Source organism: Colletes latitarsis, chromosome 8 (genome assembly GCF_051014445.1).
Source record: "Colletes latitarsis isolate SP2378_abdomen chromosome 8, iyColLati1, whole genome shotgun sequence".
NCBI lineage: Eukaryota > Metazoa > Arthropoda > Insecta > Hymenoptera > Colletidae > Colletes > Colletes latitarsis.
The window spans coordinates 15,436,408-15,463,600 of record NC_135141.1 but is presented as its reverse complement, the minus strand read 5'-3'; the positions used below and the strand labels follow the sequence as shown (position 1 = coordinate 15,463,600).

At 33.4% G+C, this 27,193-nt stretch overlaps 1 protein-coding gene across 3 annotated transcripts in view; it reads left to right on the top strand.

Moving 5' to 3' along the window:
• The window catches only part of LOC143344907 (ubiquitin carboxyl-terminal hydrolase 48), a 281,101-nt gene extending 267,838 nt beyond the window's left edge, over positions 1–13,263 (top strand). For all 3 annotated transcript variants that reach the window (XM_076771516.1, XM_076771515.1, XM_076771517.1), the window contains 3 exons: positions 10,767–12,303; positions 12,752–12,840; positions 13,106–13,263. In XM_076771516.1, the coding sequence (XP_076627631.1) occupies positions 10,767–10,789 (23 nt within the window). In that variant the 3' untranslated portion in view covers positions 10,790–12,303; positions 12,752–12,840; positions 13,106–13,263. The remainder of the gene's footprint in view (positions 1–10,766; positions 12,304–12,751; positions 12,841–13,105) is intronic.
• The last annotated feature ends 13,930 nt before the right edge of the window (positions 13,264–27,193 follow it).

Sequence of the window (27,193 nt, the reverse complement as noted above, 5' to 3'; positions counted from 1 at the left end):
CTAATTAGACTTATTGAATTTTAATTTATTGTGAGATACTAAGATGGACATACTCAAAATAATAGTCAGTAAATCAGAAGAAATATCTGAAAAGTGATTATTAATTCTGAATAAGATATTGTTCAACATTTTATATCACATTAACCGAACAGTTGCAACTTATTCCGTCTCCAGAGGGAAACACTTTTTCCTTGATATATCCAAGTCGTAATTAATGTAATATTCCTTTAACACGTTGACTGTCAGTCTACAATCCAAAAATTGTTTACAAGACCAAAACTTTGATTTTAGTCAATTGTAAACTGCACAACTTAAAAGTTGTTCTAGTAGTTACTGTTGGAGGACAACGAATCTGAATGAATGAATGTTTTATGTGTGTGTGTGTGATGAAGAAACACTCATTAGTTTCTCATTAGCTATTTTGTTCATTCATTTTCAGTTTGTTCTGTTTTGTACCAAAAAGAAATTTCGTGTCAATTAAAGTTTATATATTACTGCTTACGTTAAAACCCACTGTTATTATATTGTTAATAAATAAAGTTCAATAGTTACTTTCGTAAATTTCCTCGTTAAAATTTATTTTCTTTAACATTTCAACTTGAGAATTGTTTTAGTTCCACTGGTGAAAGTTCATATATGGGTGACGTGGCAAAGTATTAAAGATTTCGTAAAAATGAATTTCAATTACAGGAATTGAAGTGAGCTAGTAGGCGAAATCCCAAATTTTCTTGTCGAGAAGTTCTTATTATTGCGTTCGAAACATCATCTATTTTTCGAGGCGTCAAAGTAGAAACCCTCATTAGTTTCTCATTAGCAATTTTGTTCATTCATTTTCAGTTTGTTCCGTTTTGTACCAAAAAGAAATTTCGTGTCAATTAAAGTTTATATATTACTGCTTACGTTAAAATCCACTGTTATTATATTGTTAATAAATAAAGTTCAATAGTTACTTTCGTAAATTTCCTCGTTAAAATTTATTTTCTTTAACATTTCAACTTGAGAATTAATTGTTTTAGTTCCACTGTTAAAAGTCCTGACGTGGTAGTCAAAGTGTTAAAGATTTCGTAAAAATGAATTTCAATTACAGAAATTGAAGTGAGCTAGTAGGCGAAATCCCAAATTTTCTTGTCGAGAAGTTCTTATTATTGCGTTCGAAACATCATCTATTTTTCGAGGCGTCAAAGTAGAAACCCTCTTTAAACAATGGCGACTTAACCAGGGACGGATGTCCGCCTCGCACCAGGGACCAGTGCGAAAAAATTATGAATTTTTCCACAGCAGACACGGAATGGAAGTTTTTCCAGAGGATAGGTGGTTTCAGAACAGGCGGGATCCAGAAGATCTCTTCCGATTGTGTAGCACGCGGAACGGAAAGAGGACTTTGGACGCGTACGCGTAAAACTTCCCTCTATTCTCCCCCCTCTTTTTTGCTATTAGCTAAGTATACCGCCTCTGGCTTATGTTAAGCTTCGGCAATTATTTGTCATAGTCAACCGAAACGAAAGCGGAGACAAAAGCGCGAAGGAAAACCGGGGGCCGGAGCCCTCAGGCTAAGACGTTCTCATCAATTTCGCTGCTATCGTACTCGTTCTTGGTTTCCCTACTTCCGTTTCCGTCGCTGACCTTCGCCTCGCGCGATACAGCTACCGACACCTTCTTTTCATCATTTAACCTAATCCTCGTGTTGGTAACCAACATTTCATACTTTGATTGCTAAACTATGTTCATTAAATTTTTCCCTCCCTTACACGGTTAACACTTTTCACTTTCGACCAAGTATCTCCTCTCTGATGGTTATCTTCAGATTCCTAGAGAAGCATTGTATATATATTTAATCTAAATCAGCTGCTGATTTTCTGTAATTTATAATTTTGTATCGTTAACTGTATGCGGATAATCCCAATATAGTTATATATTCTATTTGTATTTGACAGAATTTACTACACAGTATTTGTTTAAATAAGTAATATATTTAACATAACAGGAAATAATTAAATAAATATGAATGAGCGCATGCAGGCTGTTGAAGCTCGTAATGCAAATCAAAAACATAACATACGAGAAACGTCGCGAGAAGGCGTCTCCAAGACGAAAGAAACAAAATCGTCAACGATGTGAATGACGCGCATTTCAACGACCTATTTTATATCAAACATATACAGGGTGTTCGGCCACCCCTGGGAAAAATTTTAATGAGGGATTCTAGAGGCCAAAATAAGACGAAAATCAAGAATAAAAATTTGTTGATGGAGGCTTCGTTAAAAAGTTATTAACAATTAAATTCAACAATTTCAAATCGTTCTGAAAAAATTATTTTCAGCTGCGGGGGTCAATTACAATCATTTTTGGTCATTACACATACCTCCGAAATCTTATCCACTTTCGAGAAAAAAATTCGAGAAGGTGTTGAAGTTTTTCGACGAAAAAAAAATTTGTCAAATCGTTTTGGAAAAATTATTTTCGGTTGCGGGGGTCAATTACAATCATTTTTGGTCATTACACGTACCCTCGAAATCCTACGCACTATCGAGAAAAAAATTCCTTACCGAAAATCTAATTTGGCGCCTAAATTTTTCGACGAAAAAAAAAAATTTCAAAACGTTCTGGAAAAAATATTTTTAGTTGCAGGGGTAAATTACAATAATTTTTGGTCACTAGACATACTCCCGGAATTCTACCCACTTTCGAGAAAAAAATTCGAGAATGTGTGAAATTTTTCGACGGAAAAAAAAATTCCAAATCGTTTTGGAAAAAATATTTTTAGTTGCAGGGGTCAATTACAATAATTTTTGGTCATTACGCATACCCTCGAAATCTTGCGCATTTTCTAGAAAAAAATTCATTATGGGCGGAACTTTAAACGTTAATAATTTTTTAACAAAGCCTCGATCAACAAATTGGTATTCTTGATTTTCGTCTTATTTTGGCCTCTAGAATCCCCCATTAAAATTTTTCCCAGGAGTGGCCGAACACCCTGTATAGATCGCTTTCTCACAGTATTACGCAGTTATATATGTTGCTAATAATCCTGTATAGGGTTACACAGCATTCAATAAAAAAAAACATTTCACTTTCGACCAAGTATCTCCTCGCTAATGGTTATCTTCAAATTCCTAGAGAAACATTGTATATACAGGGTGTTCGGCCACCCCTGGGAAAAATTTTAATGGGGGATTCTAGAGGCCGAAATAAGACGAAAATCAAGAATATCAATTTCTTGACTGAGTCTTCATTAAAAAGTTATTAAAAAATTTCAAATCGTTCTGAAAAAATTATTTTTGGTTGTGGAGGTCAATTACAATCAATTTTTATGAATACACATATCCTCGAAATCCTAGCCCCCTTCGAGAAAAAAATTCAAGTAGGTGGTGAAATTTTTCGGTGAAAAAAAAAAATTTTTTCAAATCGTTCTAAAAAAATTATTTTCGATTGCAAGGGTCGATTATAATCATCTTTTATGAATAGATATACACCCAAAATTCTATCCAATTTCGAGACAAAAATTCGAGAATGTGAGTTTTTCGATAAAATTAAAAAATTTCAAATTGTTCTAAAAAAATTATTTTTGATTGTAGGGACCAATTATAATCATTTTTAGTCAATAGATATACCCCCGAAATCCTATCCAATTTCGAGAAAAAAATTCCTTACCGAAAATATAATTTCAGGCCAGAAATGCATCTTTGAAATTTCATGCGAATCTTTAAAACGTCATAACTTCTGAACGGATTGGCCGATTTTAATGTTCAAAAAGCCAAACGACGCGTATTTTAGTGTAGAATATGTGGTAATTATAAAAATATTTGAAAAGTTGTTCTTTGACTTCGTAATGTTAGGAAAATCCCATAAAAATGGTCCAATTTTCAAACAGCCATAACTCCTACAGTAGCGAATATATTTCAATGAAACTTTTGTCTGAAATAGAGCCCATAGGTACCTACGAAAAAGTATTAAACAACTTTTCTGTAGGACGTCAAACGAAATTACTAAAAATCAAAAACGAATTTTTAAGAAAAATCGACAAACGGGGGGTAGCTGTCTTTCGGTGAAATTGAAAAGTTTCAAATCGTTCTGGAAAAATAGTTTTCGGTTACAAGGGTCGATTATAATCATTTTTGGTGAATAAACATACCCTCGAAATCCCACGCACTTTCCAGAAAAAAATTCATTACTGAAAATATAATGTCTGACCATAACTGTCTGTTACCCTGAACATTGAAAAGTTTCAAATCATTCTGAAAAAATTATTTTCGATTGCAGGGGTCAATTACAATCATTTTTGGTGAATAGACATACTCCCGAAATCTTACCCACTTTCGAGAAAAAAATTCAGTATTGGCGGAACTTTAATCGTTAATAACTTCTTAACGAAGCCACCATCAACAAATTGGTATTCTTGATTTTCGTCTTTTTTTGGCCTCTAGAATCCCCCATTAAAATTTTTCCCAAGGGTGGCCGAACACCCTGTATATTTAATCTAAATCAGCTGCTGATTTTCTGTAATTTATAATTTTGTATCGTTAACTGTATGCAGATAATCCCACTGACAGCTTAAATAAAAATACTATAACTACAATCTTCCTTATGAAGATACTTTAATCCCCTCTGTTTCAAATTATTTAGAATCCTGGAAGCCATTGGAGCACCTTTTCCAAAAGAGCCATTAAATAAGAAGTTACAATTCCCACGATTTTTAATATTTTTCCATGAAAAAAATATTGTACATGCTTAGAAGATGAATAAATATATCTACAAAGTCTCAGTACAAAACAGCCTACCTATCATTAGAAAAAAAATCACAAAAAGGGCCATGAAATTGGCAATCTAGACAGCAATACTGACAGCTTAAATAAAAATACTATAACTACAATCTTCCTTATGAAGATACATTAACTCCCTCTGTTTCAAATTATCTGGAATCCTAGAAGCCATTGGAGCATCTTTTCCAAAAGAGCCATTAAATAAGAAGTTACAATTCCCACGATTTTCAATATTTTTCCATGAAAAAAATATTGTACATGCTCAGAAGATGAATAAATATATCTACAAAGTCTCGGTACAAAACAGCCTATCTATCATTAAAAAAAAATCACAAAAAGGGCCATGAAATTGGCAATCTAGACATCAATACTGACAGCTTAAATAAAAATACTATAACTACAATCTTCCTTATGAAGATACATTAACTCCCTCTGTTTCAAATTATCTGGAATCCTAGAAGCCATTGGAGCACCTTTTCCAAAAGAGCCATTAAATAAGAAGTTACAATTCCCACGATTTTTAATATTTTTCCATGAAAAAAATATTGTACATGCTTAGAAGATGAATAAATATATCTACAAATTCTCAGTACAAAACAGCCTACCTATCATTAAAAAAAAAAATCACAAAAAGGGCCATGAAATTGGCAATCTAGACAGCAATACTGACAGCTTAAATAAAAATACTATAAGTACAATCTTCCTTATGAAGATACATTAACTCCCTCTGTTTCAAATTATCTGGAATCCTAGAAGCCATTGGAGCACCTTTTCCAAAAGAGCCATTAAATAAGAAGTTACAATTCCCACGATTTTTAATATTTTTCCATGAAAAAAATATTGTACATGCTTAGAAGATGAATAAATATATCTACAAAGTCTCAGTACAAAACAGCCTACCTATCATTAGAAAAAAAATCACAAAAAGGGCCATGAAATTGGCAATCTAGACAGCAATACTGACAGCTTAAATAAAAATACTATAACTACAATCTTCCTTATGAAGATACATTAACTCCCTCTGTTTCAAATTATCTGGAATCCTAGAAGCCATTGGAGCATCTTTTCCAAAAGAGCCATTAAATAAGAAGTTACAATTCCCACGATTTTCAATATTTTTCCATGAAAAAAATATTGTACATGCTCAGAAGATGAATAAATATATCTACAAAGTCTCGGTACAAAACAGCCTATCTATCATTAAAAAAAAATCACAAAAAGGGCCATGAAATTGGCAATCTAGACATCAATACTGACAGCTTAAATAAAAATACTATAACTACAATCTTCCTTATGAAGATACATTAACTCCCTCTGTTTCAAATTATCTGGAATCCTAGAAGCCATTGGAGCACCTTTTCCAAAAGAGCCATTAAATAAGAAGTTACAATTCCCACGATTTTTAATATTTTTCCATGAAAAAAATATTGTACATGCTTAGAAGATGAATAAATATATCTACAAATTCTCAGTACAAAACAGCCTACCTATCATTAAAAAAAAAAATCACAAAAAGGGCCATGAAATTGGCAATCTAGACAGCAATACTGACAGCTTAAATAAAAATACTATAAGTACAATCTTCCTTATGAAGATACATTAACTCCCTCTGTTTCAAATTATCTGGAATCCTAGAAGCCATTGGAGCACCTTTTCCAAAAGAGCCATTAAATAAGAAGTTACAATTCCCACGATTTTCAATATTTTTCCATGAAAAAAATATTGTACATGCTTAGAAGATGAATAAATATATCTACAAAGTCTCAGTACAAAACAGCCTACCTATCATTAAAAAAAAAATCACAAAAAGGGCCATGAAATTGGCAATCTAGACAGCAATACTGACAGCTTAAATAAAAATACTATAACTACAATCTTCCTTATGAAGATACATTAACTCCCTCTGTTTCAAATTATCTGGAATCCTAGAAGCCATTGGAGCACCTTTTCCAAAAGAGCCATTAAATAAGAAGTTACAATTCCCACGATTTTCAATATTTTTCCATGAAAAAAATATTGTACATGCTTAGAAGATGAATAAATATATCTACAAAGTCTCAGTACAAAACAGCCTACCTATCGTTAAAAAAAAAATCACAAAAAGGGCCGTGAAATTGACAGTCTAGACAGCAATACCTCTTTAAGTTGTAATATAAAACTCAATAGGAACATGTGGGACGACCTAATATGTATTTATAAGATCAACTTGACCGGCGAAGATCTGAATAGAGGATCAAGAACGCAGAATGAGGCCTCATCGATTAGAAAATTCTGGAAAAATAACCAGGAAGGATCGTTTCGCGACGTTCCTTTTTCGCGTCGTTCAAGCATCGCGGGCAAAACCTTCTTCCCGATCGGACCTTTTTTCCCCGCAGTATCGCGAGAAAGGATTCCGTGGTCGAAGACAAAAGAACAGCCTGAGAGAAAGAATGGAGTCCCGGTTATTTCCTGCTCGATGGAAAAACATTTCGGAAAAGTCAGTGGACCGCGACGTGCATTTCATTCGATTCCGTGGCCAGCAGACTAGATTCCCGCATACTCACACATAAGTTGCTCGTGAAAGGATAGACCCTTCATAAAACAATAGACGAAGTAAACTTGGAATGGCTCGTGCTCGGAGGAAAGTCTCTTTCGAAGGAGAGGAAAGTTACGGCGGAAGATTTTGTGCTGGACAAGAACTAATATTCGCGTTGCAAGAACGAATATGCTCGTACGTTAATATTTTTCGCCGTGAAATTGGACTAAATGATTCTTGTACTTTTGAACGATCGGAGATATGCAGAGTTCCTGCTATTACTAGTCAGAGATTTCTTTCGAAACAATTCTAATTAGAGAAAAATTAAAAAGAAAAAAGTTTTACAGTTCCTTATGATTAATAAGACAGTGTATATCAATTTCTCATATTTATACTATTTTTCAAGAAATGAAGTGATCATCAATTTTTTAAATGAAATGGCTTTGTTTTGTGTCATCTGAAAGCGTTTGGCAATACGAATTCATTTGTAAACTATTATACATGATGAACTTCGAAGTCGTAGAAGATTGGGAATGAAAGAAAGATTTTGAATATTTCATATAAGATTTTGAAGATTTTGAATATTACATATAAGATTTTGAAGATTTTGAATATTTCATATAAGATTTTGAATACTTCATATAAGATTTTAAAGATTTTGAAGATTTTGAATATTTCGAATATTTCATATAAGATTTTGAAGATTTTGAATATTTCATATAAGATTTTCAAGATTTTGAATATTTCATATAAGATTTTGAAGAGTTTGAAGATTTTGAATATTTCATATAAGATTTTCAAGATTTTGAATATTTTATATAAGATTTCGAAGATTTTCAAGATTTTGAATATTTCGTATACAATTCAAATTAGAGACAAATTAAATAGAGAAAAGTTTTACAGTTTCTTATGACTAATAGAACAGTATATATCAATTTCCCATATTTATATTATTTTTCAAGAAATGAAGTGATCACCAATTTTTAGGGATTTTTTTACAAAACAAAATATAAGTTTCATAATTTCAACATTTTGCATACATATTTATTTATGTTTTATGAATGTTCATAAAGGAAGCACAAATGATACCACGAAGGAAATACTAAATGCACAAATACGATCGATGGGTGTAACACAGTTGCTACTTTAAGATTAAGGGGGAATTTTAGTGTGAAGTGCATTTTTTTTTTATTTTCTTGGGGTGTTTAATAATCTGAAGTACTTTAATATAGTGTATACAGGGTGTTTAGCCATCCCTGGGAAAAATTTTAATAGAGGATTCTAGAGGCCAAAATAAGACGAAAATCAAGAATACCAATTTGTTGATCGATGCTTCGTTAAAAAGTTATTAACAATTAAATTCAAAAATTTCAAATCGTTCTGGAAAAGTTATTTTCGATCGCGGGGGTCAATTACAATCATTTTTGGTGAATAGACAAACTTCCGAAAACCTACCCACTTTAGAGAAAAAACTTCGAGTAACTGCTGAAAGTTTTGGATGAAAAAAAAGACTTTCGAATCGTCTTGGAAAAATTATTTTTAGTTGCAGCGGTCAATTGCAAGCATTTTTGGTCAACAGACATATCCCCGAAATCCTACTCAGTTTCGAGAAAAAAATTCCTTACCGAAAATATAATTTCTGGCCAGAAATGTCTGCCCGAATTTTCATGCGAATCTTTAAAACGTTATAACTTCTGAACGGATTGGACGATTTTAATGTTTAAAAAAGCAAACTACGCGTATTTTGGTGGAGAATATGTACAAATCACAAAAATGTTCGAAAAGTTGGTCCCTGACCTCGCAAAATGAGAAAAATTCCATAAAAATGGTCCAATATTCAAACAGCCATAACTCCTACAATGGTGAATATATTTCAATGAAACTTTTTTCTGAAGTAGAGCTCATGGCTACCTACAGAAAAGTATTAGACAACTTTTCTGTAGGGCGTCAAACAAAATTACTAAAAATCAAAAGGAATTTTTAAGAAATATCGACGGAGGTAGGGGTTTCTAAATTTTTCGAGGAAAATAGAAATTTTTAATTAATTCTACAAAAATTATTTTCGGTTGCGGGAGTCAATTACAATCATTTTTGGTGAATACACATACTTCCGAAAACCTACCCACTTTAGAGAAAAAAATTCGAGTAACTGCTGAAAGTTTTGGGTGAAAAAAAAACTTTCGAATCGTCTTGGAAAAATTATTTTTAGTTGCAGGGGTCAATTGCAAGCATTTTTGGTCAACAGACATATCCCCGAATTCCTACTCAATTTTGAGAAAAAAAATTCCTTACCGAAAATATAATTTCAGGCCAAAAATGCTTCCCGTAAATTTCATGCGAATCTTTAAAACGCCTTAACTTCTGAACGGATTGGACGATTTTAATGTTTAAAAAAGCAAACTACGCGTATTTTAGTGGAGCATATGTACAAATCGCAAAAATATTCGAAAATTTGGTTCTTGCCCCCGCAAAGTGAGAAAAACCCTATAAAAATGGTCCAATTTTCAAACAGCCATAACTCCTACGATTGTGAATATATTTCAATGAAACTTTTTTCTAAAGTAGAACTCATGGCTACCTACAGAAAAGTATTAGACAACTTTTCTGTAGGGCGTCAAACAAAATTACTAAAAATGAAAAAGTAATTTTTAAGAAAAATCGGCGGGGCTGCAAAATTTTTCAGCGGAAAATAAAAATTTCAAATCGTTCTGAAAAAATTATTTTTAAATCCGGGGGTTAATTATAATCATTTTTGGTGAATAGACATACACCCGAAATCCTACGTACTTTCGAGAAAAAAATTGGAGTAGGTGTCTAAATTTTTCGACGAAAATAAAAATTTTTAATTAATTCTACAAAAATTATTTTCGGTTGCGGGGGTCAATTACAATCATTTTTGGTGAATAGACAAACCCCCGAAATCCTACCCACTTTCGAGAAAAAAATTCAGTACGGGCGGAACATTTAACATTAATAACTTTTTAACGAAGCCTCCATGAACAAATTGGTATTCTTGATTTTCGTCTTATTTTGGCCTCTAGAATCCCCCATTGAAATTTTTCCCAGGGGTGGTCGAACACCCTGTATAGTGTAACTTTTACAGAAATGGATTGAAGCATGTAACTTTTTCTAGTACGGAGAGCGTTCTGGTTCGTCGCGTAGGTGGCGACACTGCATTCCTCGACAAAAGTTTTACATACAGTTGTTACACCTGCGCGTGGTACATTTCAGCGGGCCATAACTTCGTTAGTTTTCCGAATTTCAATTAATATTTGGTAGATATATTTTCGAGACTACGTAAATAAATTGTGGGATTTAAAAAAGAAAATTCGATTTTTTAAATCCCACAAAGTAGAAAGACCCCTTAAGAGGTTAGTCGAATCCTGACTCATTTAACCTGATGAAGCTGATTATATTGGTTATCACATTTCTCCTTAATTATTGTTTGTCTCGTGTATCATACTTATTGACGGTATTGTTTATTGTTTCAGGAACTGAATTGGTGCCAAGCTGATTTGCATCATCGAAAATCAGGGGATAGCCAATTGCCGTGTGGCGGGACGTTTAATAACGATAGTCGATTCAACATAAAATATTTTTGTACACGAGTTATAATATTCTCTATATATATATATATTATATATATATAAATAATCTGTATATACAATAATGTATACAGATATATTGACGAAATACCACGCTACTTAGCATACGTCATCGAGGAAACAATCTGAAGGAGAGTGTACTGTTTGGTCTTTATTATTATTATTATGACTTGTAATATTACTATTATTATTAATTTGCGTGCATACTGGAGTCGGAGGAAGCTGTGGAACAGAAAACGACGATAACGTAATCCAAAGACAATTCGATAATTCTTTTCTAACTCTGTGGAGAATTGTAACAGAAGTAAGAATCAGAATGCAAGGTATGTGAGAATAATATTAATAAGAATATGTATTCGTGGGGTTGGTTTAGCGGAAAAAGAAAATAAGGGGAATAGTTTTTTCTTATAAAATAGATATTGTTCTTCGCCAGTGAAAATAGAATTTTTCTACTACCGAATCGTGATTTCAGAAATCTTTTAGAAATTAATGATGCCTTTATCGCGCGATCTAGTGGTAGGTAACGGACTAACGAATATTTTTCCTAACAACATGTAATAAATAATTGTAAATTAATCAAACGAGGGGAAATATTCGTTGCTTAATAATTAAGAGTATTTAAAGAAGTAAGTATTATTTCGCCAATTTATTATTCATCGAACGACGTGGAAATGTTTGATACAAGAATGAAATTGTAAAAAAGAAACGAGAAAATACGAGATAAATATTCTAAGAGACTTCTGAATTATTCGCAGCAGTCGATAAAAATTATGTTTATAGCGGAATTGTAACATACTATCGAAGAAAGGTATTAAATTATATTTCTCGAACCGTATCGTGAGTCCTGGTGAACCATCCATTCTTTTACGTTCTTAAAAAAGAACAAAAAAAATGGAGAGTTTCGGAAGTTCACGTATTTTATCTTTAATAAGGTGCTGATAGGATATTATTGTATCACTTTTGAGAGTCTTTATTCGAGCTAGGGATCACACCGGTGCGTACACATTTTTACACTTGTATATGCGCGGAGAACTGTGCACATGCGTGTGCGTGCGTGTGTCTGTGTCTGTAAAAATATACTGGTGCCAACGCGCGAAAAAAAAAATGTCGTGAATGGTTTATTAATATTCGTGATGTTGTATATCGCTCCAAGAGCTTTTACGCAGTTTAAATTAACCATCGTACGGCTGCCTTTTGCCACATTATTTCGTTTCATTCGACATCGAGACGCAATTATCTGAAATCGTTCTGTCACTGTTATTATCTAGCGAATGGTTGCTGGCGCGTTCGAGGGGTCTAGAAGTCTTAGGAATAATTTACTGTTCGTCGTAGAAACTGGAAATAAAAGGCACAGTAGTACTGACCATCGAGTTTTATGAATGCTTTCGCCCTTGTCACTGCGGATGAGTTATTCAAATTTAAGGTAAAGTCATCTTTTGCTCTTTATTCGATACGATTTTCAGTAGAACTGGGAAAAATTTTAATGGGAGATTCTAGAGGCCAAAATAAGACGAAAATCAAGAATATCAATTTCTTGACAGAGGCTTCGTTAAAAAGTTATTAACGTTTCCGCCTGTAGATAGGCAACTTGCATACAGCTGCGCGCGGGCGATAGTGGTTCTCACTCAGCATGAGAAACTCTACTTAATTACAGTTTTCTGAGTGAGAACCACTATCACGCGTACGCCGCTGTTCGCAGATTGCAGTTTTACGGGCGGAACTTCAAACGTTAATAACTTTTTAACCAAGCCTCGATCAACAAATTGGTATTCTTCATTTTCGTCTTTATTTGGTCTCTAGAATCATTAAAATTTTTCCTAGGGGTGGCCGGACACCCTGCATATTCGAATTATTTATTTTTTCATTTGTAGCAGAGTGTGTTACATGATACTTTGTGTTAATCCTTGGATTATATGCATCCACATTCATGGACATCGGTTCAAGCAGCTATGTACTTCAGGTAAGGTGATTTATTATTAAAAATAGTTTCGTTAACGTCTTGTTAATTATTAGATTTAGAACGCATAAAATACAACACATTTTTCCTCGGAACTTACACGCCAATATCGAATTTATTTTTTTACGTAAAATTATAGTTTCATGATTGTTACAACTTGTTCACGTGACTCTCTTTGGAAAAAACTTTGTCTTTTCGTTAAATAATAATTACTTGTCTGCACATTGATATATGACAAATTGTTCTGTATCTTTTATTTATTTGAAAGGAGTACATTGTTCCATCTATGGTAAATGGTGGAGAATTACATGCCAGGGAGAAAATAGGCAATTACCAAGGATCCTGAATTATTTAATATTAGGACAAAACTTTTCATATCAGCAAGAATAATGAAAATAGTAGGATGTGCAAGGTAAAACAAACGTTTTATACAAGGGTGTTTGGCCACCACTGGGAAAAATTTTAATGGGGGATTCTAGAGGCCAAAATAAGATAAAAATCAAGAATACAAATTTGTTGATTGAGGCTTCGTTAAAAAGTTATTAACATTTAAAGTTTCACCCGTATTGAATTTTTTTCTCGAAAATGCACAGGATTTCGGGGGTATGTCTATTCACCAAAAATGATTGTAATTAACCCCTGCAACCGAAAATAATTTTTTCACAACGATTTGAAATTTTTTTTTTCTAAATCTAATGTGAGGCCAGAAATGCTTCCCTGAAATTTCATGCGAATCTTTAAAATGTCATAACTTCTGAACCGATTGGACGATTTTAATGTTTAAAAAAGCAAACTACGCGTATTTTGATGGAGAATATGTAGAAATTCTAACAATATTGAAAAAGTTGTTCCTTGACACCGTAAAGTGAGAAAAACCTCATAAAAATGGTTCACTGGTCAAACAGCTATAACTCTTGCAATAGTGAATATATTTCAATGAAACTTTTTTCTGGAATAGAGCTCATGGGTACCTACAAAAAAGTATTAGACAACTTTTCTGTGGGACGTCAAATGAAATGATTAGAAATAAAAAACGAATTTTTAAGAGAAATCGACAAGGGGTAGCTTTTTTGGGCGAAAAAAATAAATTTCAAATCGTTCTGGAAAAATTATTTTCGTTTGGGAGGATCAATTACAATAATTTTTGGTGAATAGACATACCCCCGAAATCCTACGCATTTTCAAGAAAAAAATTCGAGTAGGTACTGAAATTTTTAGACGAAATTAAAAAACTTCAAATCGTTCTGGAAAAATTATTTTCAGTTGCAGGGGTCAATTACAATAATTTTTGGTGAATAGACCTACTCCCGAAATCCTACCCAGTCTCTAGGAAAAAATTCTGTACGGTTTGGAACTTTAGACGTTAATAACTTTTTAACGAAGCCTCCATCAACAAATTGATATTCTTGATTTTCGTCTTATTTTGGCCTCTAGAATCCCCCATTAAAATTTTTCCCAGGAGTGACCGAACAGCCTGTATGTATAAGGAATAGAATAGTAATGGTTAAATCAGAATTAAACCAGGATAAAAAAATAAAGATTCTGAAAATTTGTAACTTGGTTTATATACCCTGAAAAACATCTAAATATTGCACAATTTCAAGTAATGTTACGATTTTATTTACGCAGATAAACATGAATTTCGAAGAAAAATAGCTCGACAAGACTGCAAACATTTCAATTAATTATGGAGGATGTTTATAAAGCACAAGGTGTTCAACGAACAGCCGCAAAGAAGCACTGTGCGTTCCGTCAAGATTAAGACTCGCATGCGGGCCGTTCGTAATACGAATTAGGGAAAAAAGCTTGATTGCCGTGGCATTTGTAAGGATTAGAAAGAAACGAAAAATGGGGCTTAAGCGCGAGGAAATCTGGCGCGCCCTAATAATCTGTCGCGACTTTTCCAAACACGAATCTCGATTTTCCTTTGGTACACCGGGTCGAATGAGACTCCTAAACCATTTCGTATCCGTTTAGAAACGTTCGACGCAACAAACTCGTCGGAGAAACTAATGTACCTACAGTGGCAAACATATACAGGGTGTTCAGCCACCACTGGGGAAAATTTTAACGGGAGATTCTAGAGGCCAAAATAAGACGAAAATTAAGAATATCAATTTCTTGATTGAGGCTTCGTCAAAAAGTTATTAAAAAATTAAATTAAAAAATTTCAAATCATTCTGAACAAATTATTTTTGGTTGCGGGGGTCAATAATAATCATTTTTGGTCAATAGACATACCCTCGAATTCCTAACCATTTTGAAGAAAAAAAATTTCTTACCGAAAATATAATTTCAGGCCTGAAGAAATGGTTCCCCGAAATTTCGTGCGAATCTTTGAAACGGCATTACTCCTGAACGGATTGGACAACTTTAATGTTTCGAAATGCAAATAACGCGTATTTTGGTGAAGAATATGTGGATATTCCAAAAATATTCGAAAAGTTATTCCTTGACCCTGTAAAGTGAGAAAAACACAATAAAAATGGACCAATTTTCAAACAGTCATAACTCCTACAATAGTGAATATATTTCAATGAAACTTTTTTCTGAAGTAGAGTTCATGGTGACCTACAAATAAGTATTAGACTACTTTTCTCTAGAGCGTCAAATAAAATTACTAAAAATGAAAAACGAAGTTTTAAGAAAAATCGACAGGTAGGGTAGGTGTCTAAATTTTTAGGAATTTTATTTGACGCTCTACAGAAAAGTTGTCTTATAATTGTTTATAGGTACCCATGAGCTCTACTTCAGAAAAAAGTTTCAATGAAATATATTCACTATTGTAGGAGTTATGGACGTTTGAAAATTGGACTATTATTTATGTGGTTTTTCTTATTTTGCGAGGCAAGGAACAACTTTTTCAGTATTGTTAGAATTTCTACGTATTCTCCACTAAAATACGCGTTGTTTGCATTTCGAAAAATTAGAATTCTGCAATCTGTTCAGGAGTTATGACATTTTAAAGATGAAATTTCAGGGAAGCATTTCTTGGCTTCACATTAGATTTTCGGTAAAGAATTTTTTTCTCGAAAGTGCGTAGGATTTCGGGGGTATGTCTGTTGACCAAAAATGCCTGTAATTGACCTTTGTAACTAAATATAATTTTTTTAGTATGATTTGAAATTTTTTTTTGGCCGAAAAATTTAGGCACCTACCCTCCCTGTCGATTTTTCTTAAAAATTCGTTTTTCATTTTTAATAAATTTGGTTGGCACTCTACAGAAAAGTTGTCTAATACTTTTTTGTAGGTATCCATGAGCTCTACTTCACTACTAAATTTCAATGAGATACGTTCACTATTGTAGGAGTTATGGACGTTTGAGAATTGGACCATTTTTTATGTGGTTTTTCTCATTTTACGTGGTCAAGGAACAACTTTTTCAGTATTGTTAGAATTTCTACGTATTCTCCACTAAAATACGCGTTATTTGCATTTCGAAAAATTAGAATTCTGCACTCTGTTCAGGAGTTATGACATTTTAAAGATGAAATTTCAGGGAAGCATTTCTTGGCTTCACATTAGATTTTCGGTAAAGAATTTTTTTCTCGAAAGTGCGTAGGATTTCGAGGGTATGTCTATTGACCAAAAATGCCTGTAATTGACCTTTGTAACTAAATATAATTTTTTTACTATGATTTGAAATTTTTAATTTCGTCTAAAAATTTCAGTACCTACTCGAATTTTTTTCTCGAAAGTGGGTAGAAATTCAGGTGTATATGTATTCACCGAAAATTATTGTAATTGAGCCCCGCAACCAAAAATAATTTTTTCAGAATGATTTGAAAGTTTTTAATAACTTTTTAATGAAGCCTCAGTGAAGAAATTTGTATTCTTGATTTTCGTCTTATTTTGGCCTCTAGAATCTCCCATTAAAATTTTTCCCAGGGGTGGCCGAACACCTTATATAGGGTGTCCCGTAGCATGTGGGATCCACTTCAGGACTAGATTCTACACATGAAAACAATAAACAAAGTTCATAGAAACATACATTCTATTCGACCTTCTTCTTTAACACACCGTATTTGCTCACCTTCGCAACAAATGTTCGAAATAAGCTTGCTAAGCAGCCGAATGCTAGCATACTTGTAAGAAAATAACAACAATGAAAGTGTAATTATTAGCATGTTCGTTATGTCCTATACTGTATGTACTATAGAAAAAGTAGCAACGATAGGTTCCCGAAAATCGGTAGATGTTTAATTAATTAACGCTCGAAGGAAATCTAGTCAGGCGTCCCGACGATTTACAACGAAGTTTAATTATGCGGTGGCAAAGTTTAATGCAGTTAGGTCCATTGAACTGCCGGCAAGATTGTTTTACGAAGTAAATGAGGCTATGATGACTCGAGGCTTCGGGACCACCTAGAAACCAGCCGTAGTCCTTCCAGTCTTGCCTTTAAACTCCTCGACAACTAATTAACGTGCAACACACAACGCCCCCTACGCTCCATCCTTCCATTTCGATCCTATTGTTGGGCCAGAAAATTTTGAACAAAGTCCGTCAGAGTTTTTGGCGAATTCTCGGCACTTTGCTTTTGGTCTCGCGTTAGGTTTTAGTCTGTCTGCGAAAGAAAGAAGCTGAATTCTCTGCTCCTACCCCAACTCTGATAATCTGCCGATCCGTGTATCGTAATTGAGTGAAATTTTGCAATCTTCCGAAGAATGTACGCGTTTTGTATCAACTTTATGCATAACATATCTTTCGACTTAAATATTTTTCGACCCTAAGATCTTGAGGGGGTTCTAGCCTAGAGTTTCAGTTTCTTCGTCTTCCTTTTTTACGAAAAAAGTGTAAGTTTCAAATTTACTTATGTTTTATGAATATTCGTAATATGTTTGAAGCGGAAATAATCAAAATTGACTGAATTATGTATCATTGAACAAGGTTCCTTTAAAAAAATGTCCTACTGATTGATACGATTCCGATCATTCTACTCATCTGAAATTAAACAGTCAAAAAGATTCTTGATTAGTATGATTGTGATTATGGTCTGAATCAAAATGAAAAAAAAAATAATAAAAATTTACAAAATAACGACACTTTGAATTTTTAATATCGATTCTCTTCACTTTTTTTCTTTCTTCAAAAATTCTTTTTTTGTATCATTTTGGTTCATACCATAATCACAATCATACTAATCAAGAATCCTTCTGATTTTTAATTTCAGATAAGCAGAATGATCGGAATCGTATCAGTCAGTCATCTTTTTCGTAAATGAACCTTGTTCAATGGCATATAATTCAGTCAGTTTTGATTATTTTCACTGGAGAAAAATTGTTAATATTCGTGAAACATAAATAAATATGCATGCAAAATATTGAAATTAAAAAACTTATACTTTTCTTATAAAAAAAATCCCTAAACAAGACTAAAAAAATGAAACTCTATACTAGAATCTCCTCTTAAACAAATTTCATTTCAATTTAAACAAAAAATGTTTAATATTTCTTTGCATCTAAGAGATAGATTGGATCTAGAAAATAGTAAATTCGATCGGTGAAATGCGGTACAAAGTATAATAACTCCGCAGAACAAAAAATAGAAAATGATGTGTTAAAATTCCAATTTACGAGATATCAGTAATACAATAATTTGAAAAAGCTCTCGTGGTCTTTGAATCTAATTAGAATTGCAATGGATATCGTTCCTTTGAATCCGTATAAATTCTAAATCCCTCATAAATATTGATATTAGATCTCAAGTCTCCACAACTACTTTTTTGGATTTTTGTCGATTAATTTTGTTTTTCTTTAAGGGGGTAGTTTAGTATGAGGAGCGTTTTTTAAAACTTTCTTGGGGAATTTTTTGTAAATAAACTATAATACCTATTGCAGTCAAAATTATAAGGTTTATTTATAAATGTTTCAGTGGCATTTTGAAATATTTTGGGCAAAAGAAAGTTAAAATTAATGGCACTGCATACTCTCAAACATAGTCAAACATGGTTGCTTTTAAGAAAAGTCGTTTCACGGTGTCAGAAAATAAAATTTAAAAAAAATTGATTTTGTTAAGGTTTTAATAAAGTGGATTTTTGAAACTTTTTTGAGGAATTCTTTGTGAACAATCCAACTCCCAAAGAACCACATTTTAGCGTACCTTTAAGGGGCTATTCAAGAATGAAGTGCATTTTTGTATTAACTTTCTTCAAGAATTTTTTGCAAATAAACTATAGCACGTTTCGCAGTTCAATTTAAAAGGTTTACTTATACATGTTTCTGTGACATTTTGAAATATTTTGAGCAAAAGAAAGTTAAAATTATTGGCACTGCATACTCTCAAACATAGTCAAACATGGTTGCTTTTAAGAAAAGTCGTTTCACGGCGTCAGAAAATAAAATTAAAAAAAAATTGATTTTGTTAAGGTTTTAATAAAGTGGATTTTTGAAACTCTTTTGAGGAATTCTTTGCGAACATTCCAACTCCCAAAGACCCACATTTTAGCGTACCTTTAAGGGGCTATTCAAGTATGAAGTGCATTTTTGTATTAACTTTCTTCAAGAATTTTTTGCAAACAAACTATAGCACGTTTCGCAGTTCAATTTACTAGGTTTACTTATACATGTTTCAGTGGCATTTTGAAATTTTTTGGGCGAAAGTAAGTTAAAATTAATGGCACTGCATACTCTCAAACATAGTCAAACATGGTTGCTTTTAAGAAAAGTCGTCTCACAATGTCAAAAAATAAAATTTAAGAAAACTTTTTGCGGATAAACTATAACATAGTTCGCAGTAAAATTTACAAAGTTTATTTATACATATATCAATGATATTTTTAAATTTTTTGGGTGACAGAAATTTAAAATTGATGGCACTGCATACTCTCAAACATAGTCAAACATAGTTGCTTTTAATACGTTCACTGCCAGATCAAAATCGTACAATATTCTGCAAAAGTAACATTTTGATTTTAAACTACATAACTACATTTTGATTGTAAACTACACGACCTAAAATTTGTTTCAGTACTTATTTTCGTACCCTTGTTAAAATTCATAAATTCTACCCAAATTTATTTTTCTCCACGTCTTAACTTGAGAATTAATTGTTCTAGTATCATAATGGAAAATTCTGTCACCCATATATGGCTGACGTGGCAGTGGAAGTGTTAAAAAAGGTTGTCTCACAGTGTCCAAGATTTCAGTCATTTTGTTTATTTTAAATGAAACAACATGAAAGATTCTTAATTAGTATAAGTTTCACTACACAGGGTGTTCGGCCAACCCTGGGAAAAATTTTAATGGGAGATTCTAGAGGCTAAAATAAGACGAAAATCAAGAATATCAATTTCATGACTGAGGCCTCATTAAAAAGTTATTAACAATTACATTAAAAAATTTCAAATCGTTCTAAAAAAATTATTTTCGATTGCCGGAGTCAATTACAATCATTTTTGGTGATTAGACATACCCCTGAAATGCTATCCACTTTCTAGAAAAAAATTCGAGAAGTTGTGAAATTTTTCGACGGAAAAAAAAATTTCAAATCATTCTGGAAAAATTATTTTCGGTTGCGAGAGTCAATTATAATCATTTTTGGTGATTAGACATACCCCCGAAATCCTACATATTTCCTAGAAAAAAATTCGAAAAGATGTGAAATTTTTCGACGGAAAAAAAAAAATTTCAAATCGTTTTGGAAAAATTATTTTCGGTTGCGGGGGTCAATCATAATCATTTTTGGTGATTAGACATACCCCCGAAATCCTACATATTTCCTAGAAAAAAATTCGAAAAGGTGTGAAATTTTTCGACGAAAAAAAAAAATTTCAAATCGTTCCAGAAAAATTATTTTCGGTTACGGGAGTCAATCACAATCATTTTTGGTGATTAGACATACCCCCGAAATCCTACCCACCGTCGAGAAAAAAATTCGTGTAGGTTGACAAATTTTTCGACAATATTAAAAAATTTCAAATCGTTTTGGAAAAATTATTTTCAGTTGCGGGGTGCCATAACCATCATTTTTTATCATTACACATACCCCCGAAATCCTACGCACTTTCCAGAAAAAAATTCCTTACCGAAAATCTAATTAGGTTTCTAAATGTGACGAAAAAGAAAAGTTTCAAATTGTTCTGGAAAAATTATTTTCGATTGCCGGGGTCAATTATAATCATTTTCGGTGAACAGACACTCCCGAAATCTCACCTACTTTCGGGAAAAAAATTCAGTATTGGCGGAGCTTTAAACGTTAATAATTTCTTAACGAAACCACCATCAAGAAATTGGTATTCTTGATTTTCGTCTTATTTTGGCCTCTAGAATTCTCCATTAAATTTTTTAGAACTGAGAAAAATGTCCAAGTTGAGCTTGCCAAAGCGTCGCGACGAAAAATTGCTCCGATCGACGAAGAAAATAAAGGATTCGATCTACAACGTCCAACAAGCACCACCTTGAGATAGAAAAGAAAAAATGGCCCTTGAAAATTCCAGTTTACGAGTTACATTGCCAATACAATAATTTCTGAAAGCCCTTGTGACCTTTGAATTCTAGATCTCCCAGTAAAATCGATACTTGGTTATAAATCTTTTCAGTCGCTCTATTTCAAAATGCTGAAAATTTTCAAAAATGTCTCTACCATTAGAGAAATTACCGTCTCGTGTTCGCCGAGCCGTAAGTTTCTCGAAAAATTGCTAGCACCCGCCAAGGAAGCGAAGGACTCGGTTGCAATGTCCAACAACAAGCACCACCTTGAGATAGAAAAGAAAAAATGGCCCTTGAAAATTCCAGTTTACGAGTTACATTGCCGATACAATAATTTCTGAGAGCTCTTGTGACCTTTGAATTCTAGATCTCCCAGTAAAATCGATACTCGGTTATAAATCTTTTCAGTTGCTCTATTTCAAAATGCTGAAAATTTTCAAAAATGTCTCTACCATTAGAGAAATTACCGTCTCGTGTTCGCCGAGCCGTAAGTTTCTCGAAAAATTGCTAGCACCCGCCAAGGAAGCGAAGGACTCTGTTGCAACGTCCAACAACAAGCACCACCTTGAGACAGAAAATAAAAAATGGCCCTTGAAAATTCCAGTTTACGAGTTACATTGCCAATACAATAATTTCTGAGAGCTCTTGTGACCTTTGAATTCAAGATCTCCCAGTAAAATCGATACTCGGTTATAAATCTTTTCAGTTGCTCTATTTCAAAATGCTGAAAATTTTCAAAAATGTCTCTACCATTAGAGAAATTACCGTCTCGTGTTCGCCGAGCCGTAAGTTTCTCGAAAAATTGCTAGCACCCGCCAAGGAAGCGAAGGACTCTGTTGCAACGTCCAACAACAAGCACCACCTTGAGACAGAAAATAAAAAATGGCCCTTGAAAATTCCAGTTTACGAGTTACATTGCCAATACAATAATTTCTGAGAGCTCTTGTGACCTTTGAATTCAAGATCTCCCAGTAAAATCGATACTCGGTTATAAATCTTTTCAGTTGCTCTATTTCAAAATGCTGAAAATTTTCAAAAATGTCTCTACCATTAGAGAAATTACCGTCTCGTGTTCGCCGAGCCGTAAGTTTCTCGAAAAATTGCTAGCACCCGCCAAGGAAGCGAAGGACTCTGTTGCAACGTCCAACAACAAGCACCACCTTGAGACAGAAAATAAAAAATGGCCCTTGAAAATTCCAGTTTACGAGTTACATTGCCAATACAATAATTTCTGAGAGCTCTTGTGACCTTTGAATTCAAGATCTCCCAGTAAAATCGATACTCGGTTATAAATCTTTTCAGTTGCTCTATTTCAAAATGCTGAAAATTTTCAAAAATGTCTCTACCATTAGAGAAATTACCGTCTCGTGTTCGCCGAGCCGTAAGTTTCTCGAAAAATTGCTAGCACCCGCCAAGGAAGCGAAGGACTCGGTTGCAACGTCCAACAACAAGCACCACCTTGAGACAGAAAATAAAAAATGGCCCTTGAAAATTCCAGTTTACGAGTTACATTGCCAATACAATAATTTCTGAGAGCTCTTGTGACCTTTGAATTCTGGATCCCCCAGTAAAATCGATACTCGGTTATAAATCTTTTCAGTCGCTCTATTTCAAAATGCTGAAAATTTTCAAAAATGTCTCTACCATTAGAGAAATTACCGTCTCGTGTTCGCCGAGCCGTAAGTTTCTCGAAAAATTGCTACCACCCGCCAAGGAAGCGAAGGACTCGGTTGCAACGTCCAACAACAAGCACCACCTTGAGATAGAAAAGAAAAAATGGCCCTTGAAAATTCCAGTTTACGAGTTACATTGCCAATAGAATAATTTCTGAAAGCTCTTGTGACCTTTGAATTCTAGATCTCCCAGTAAAATCGATACTCGGTTATAAATCTTTTCAGTCGCTCTATTTCAAAATGCTGAAAATTTTCAAAAATGTCTCTACCATTAGAGAAATTACCGTCTCGTGTTCGCCGAGCCGTAAGTTTCTCGAAAAATTGCTAGCACCCGCCAAGGAAGCGAAGGACTCGGTTGCAATGTCCGACAAAAAGCATCCCCACAGGAAGGAAAACAGAAACTCGTGGAGAAAGGAGTTCTGGGGAAAAAGGAGAGGCTGAAAGAAAGCGTACGAACAGCTACCAAGGAAGTGTTGACCATTTTTCTGACCTTGGCGAGTCTCTCGGCGATTCCAGGAACCGAGATCGCGACGATCTATCGCGAGAACCTGGCAGATAGCTCGATCGATCTCGAGATTTAGGCGACGGGCTGCCATTATCGGGACATCGTTCCGGTGATCCTACGCTGTTCTTGCGGAGGACAAAACTATCTCCGCGCGGCAGACAATAGGGGAGAAACTGGCGAGTCAAACGCAAAGCTGAGATGACAAATGAAAGGAGATCTCTTGTCGCGAGGGAGGCGAGATGTGACTGTTTCATTTGTACCACGGATATATCGCGAATTTCTCTCGTTTAGCTGTTTTCCTCATAGAAGCCTTTGGCTCCTTTTCTATTAACATTTTCACGGCCACTGTCGCGTGTACGTCATTTTAAAGTTTCAATGCCATCATCCGTTCAGCTCATTATGTTTATTCAGGCTCAAGTTTCATTTTGTACCCTCACTATAGCGTCTCTACATTTATAACTACTTATAATAATATACGTAAGGGGGATTCTCATGTAACAGCGTTCAAATTACATTTTCCTTTTTAATTTCTTTAGTAAAGAATTAAAAGTTCTATTGTACTCAACTTTTAGGAACATGAACAGAGATCCTTAAACTATGCGAAAATATTTTTTATTCGCTTTTATTAAATAGTAGTTAAGTCTTTTAATCCTATCAGACGATGTTATCATAGTTGGTGCACAGCTTAGCATCCATTGAAAATGGAATAAAAAAATTTTACGTTCTTAAAAGTCTAGTAGAACTTTTAATTCTTCACGAAAATAATTAAAAAGGAAACTTTAATTTTAATGCTGTTACACGAGAATCCCCCTTTAACACCTACGTGTATCTCACTTTGTGTTACAATATTAGTATAGAAAGCTGTTCTTTTCAAATCAATCAACGAATCGTCTGCAAAAGTAGTTGATAATTTACCAAGTAAAATTCATACTGGTTCACCAAAAATTTCATATGAATTCATAATTGAACGTTTGAAAAAAAAAGTACGCGAAAAAGAAAAGCAGAGAATAAAAAGGTTGTCCTGACGGAAAGGACGTACGTGAAAAGTTAAATGAACGTCCTGCAAAAGACTCATCCGTTTACGTTGAACATTCTTTCGAGTTGTTAAAGTGTTTGTGTGCTAGTTATCAGTTATTAATTTATATAGTTCAAAGGTTTAAGCAAAAAAATGCATAGAATGACGAGACAGAGGCTTAGAAAAAATTATTTTTGATTGCGGAGACCAATTATAATAATTTTTGGTTAATAAACATACCCTCGAAATCCTAATCATTTTCGAGAAAAAAATTCCTTACCGAAAATATAATTTCAGGTTAAAAATGCTTCACGTAAATTTCATGCGAATCTTTAAAACGCCATAACTTCTCAACGGACTGGACGATTTTAATGTTCAAAAAGCCAAACGCCGCGTATTTTAGTGTGGAATATGTAGCAATTATAAAAATATTGGAAAGGTTGTTCCTTGGCCCCGTAATGTTAGAAAAACCCCATAAAAATGGTCCAATTTTCAAACAATCATAACTTCTACAATAGTGAATATATTTCATTGAAATTTTTAGGAAAACTAGAGTTCATAGATATCTACAAAAAAGTATTAAACAATTTTTCTGTATAGCGCCAACCAAATTTATTAGAAATGAAAAATGAATTTTTAAGAAACATCGACAGGGTGCTGAAATTTTTCGACGAAATTCAAAAATTTCAAATCGTTCTGGAAAAATTATTTTCGGTTACAGGGGTCAATTAAAATCATGTTTGGTCATGACACATATTCCCGAAATCCTACGCACTTTCGAGAAAAAAATTCCTAATTGAAAATGTAATTTATGGCCAGAAATGTTATTTGAAAATTTCATGCAAATATTTAAAATGTCATAACTTCTCAACGGATTGGAAGATTTTAATATATCAAACGACAAACAAGGACGTATTTTGGTGCAGAATATGTAGACATTCCAAAAATATTCGCAAAGTTGTTCCTTAACCCCGTAAAGTGAGAAAACCCCCATAAAAATGGTTCAATGTTACAACAGCCATAACGCCTACAATAATGAATATATTTCAATGAAACTTTTTTGGGAAGTAGAGTTCCGGGGTACCTACAAAAAAGCATTAGACAACTTTTTTGTCGAGAGACGAACGATATTATTAAAAATGAAAAACAAATTTCTAAGAAAAATCGACTGGCTTGCCTTGCTGAAATTTTTCGACGAAATTGGAAAGTTTCAAATCATTCTGAAAAAATTATTTTCGGTTGCAGGGTTCAATCACAATCATTATTGGTCATTACACATACCCAAGGAATTCTATGAATTTTCGAGAAAAAAAATTCCTAATTGAAAATGTAATTTATGGCCAGAAATGTTGCTTGAAAATTTCATGAGAATCTTTAAAATGTCATAACTTCTTAACGGATTGGAGGATTTTAATATTTCAAACGACAAACAAAGCGTATTTTGGTGGAGAATATGTAGAAATTCTAACAATATTGAAAATGTTGTTACTTGACACCGTAAAGGGAAAAAACCCATATAAAAATGGTCCAATATTCAAACAGCCATAACTCCTACAATAATGAATATATTTCAATAAAACTTTTTTCTGAAGTAGAGCTCAGGGGTACCTACAAAAAAGTTGTCTAATACGACAAACAATATTATTAAAAATGAAAAACGAATTTTTAAGAAAAATCGACAGGGTTGCTTTGCTGAAATTTTTCGACGAAAAAAAAAATTTCAAATCATTCTGAAAAAATTATTTTCGGTTACATGGGTCAATTACAATCATTTTTGGTGGGTAGACATATCCCTGAAATCGTAACCATTTTCGAGAAAAAAATTCCTTACCGAAAATATAATTTCAGGCCAGAAATGTTGCTTGAAAATTTCATGCGAATTTTTAAAATGTCATAACTTTTCAACTGATTGGATGATTGTAATGTTTAAAAAAGCAAACGCCGCGTATTTTAATGTAGAATATGTAGCAATTATAAAAATATTGGAAAGGTTGTTCCTTGGCCCCGTAATGTTAGAAAAACCCCATAAAAATGGTCCAATTTTCAAACAGCCATAACTCCTACAATAGTGAATATATTTCATTGAAATTTTGAGGAAAACTAGAGTTCATAGATACCTACACAAAAGTATTAAACAATTTTTCTGTACAGTGCCAACCAAATTTATTAAAAATGAAAAATGAATTTTTAAGAAACATCGACAGGGGGTAGGTGCTGAAATTTTTCGACGAAATTCAAAAATTTCAAATCGTTCTGGAAAAATTATTTTCGGTTACAGGGGTCAATTACAATCATGTTTGGTCATGACACATATCCCCGAAATGCTACGCACTTTCGAGAAAAAAATTCCTTACCGAAAATATAATTTCAGGTTAAAAATGCTTCACGTATATTTCATGCGAATCTTTAAAACACCATAACTTCTGAACGGATTGGACGATTTTAATGTTCAAAAAGCCAAACGCCGCGTATTTTAGTGTAGAATATGTAGCAATTATAAAAATATTGGAAAGGTTGTTCCTTGGCCCCGTAATGTTAGAAAAACCTCATAAAAATTGTCCAATTTTCAAACTGCCATAACTCCTACAATAGTGAATATATTTCATTGAAATTTTGAGGAAAACTAGAGTTCATAGATACCTACAAAACAGTATTAAACAATTTTTCTGTACAGCGCCAACCAAATTTATTAAAAATGAAAAATGAATTTTTAAGAAACATCGACAGGGGGTAGGTG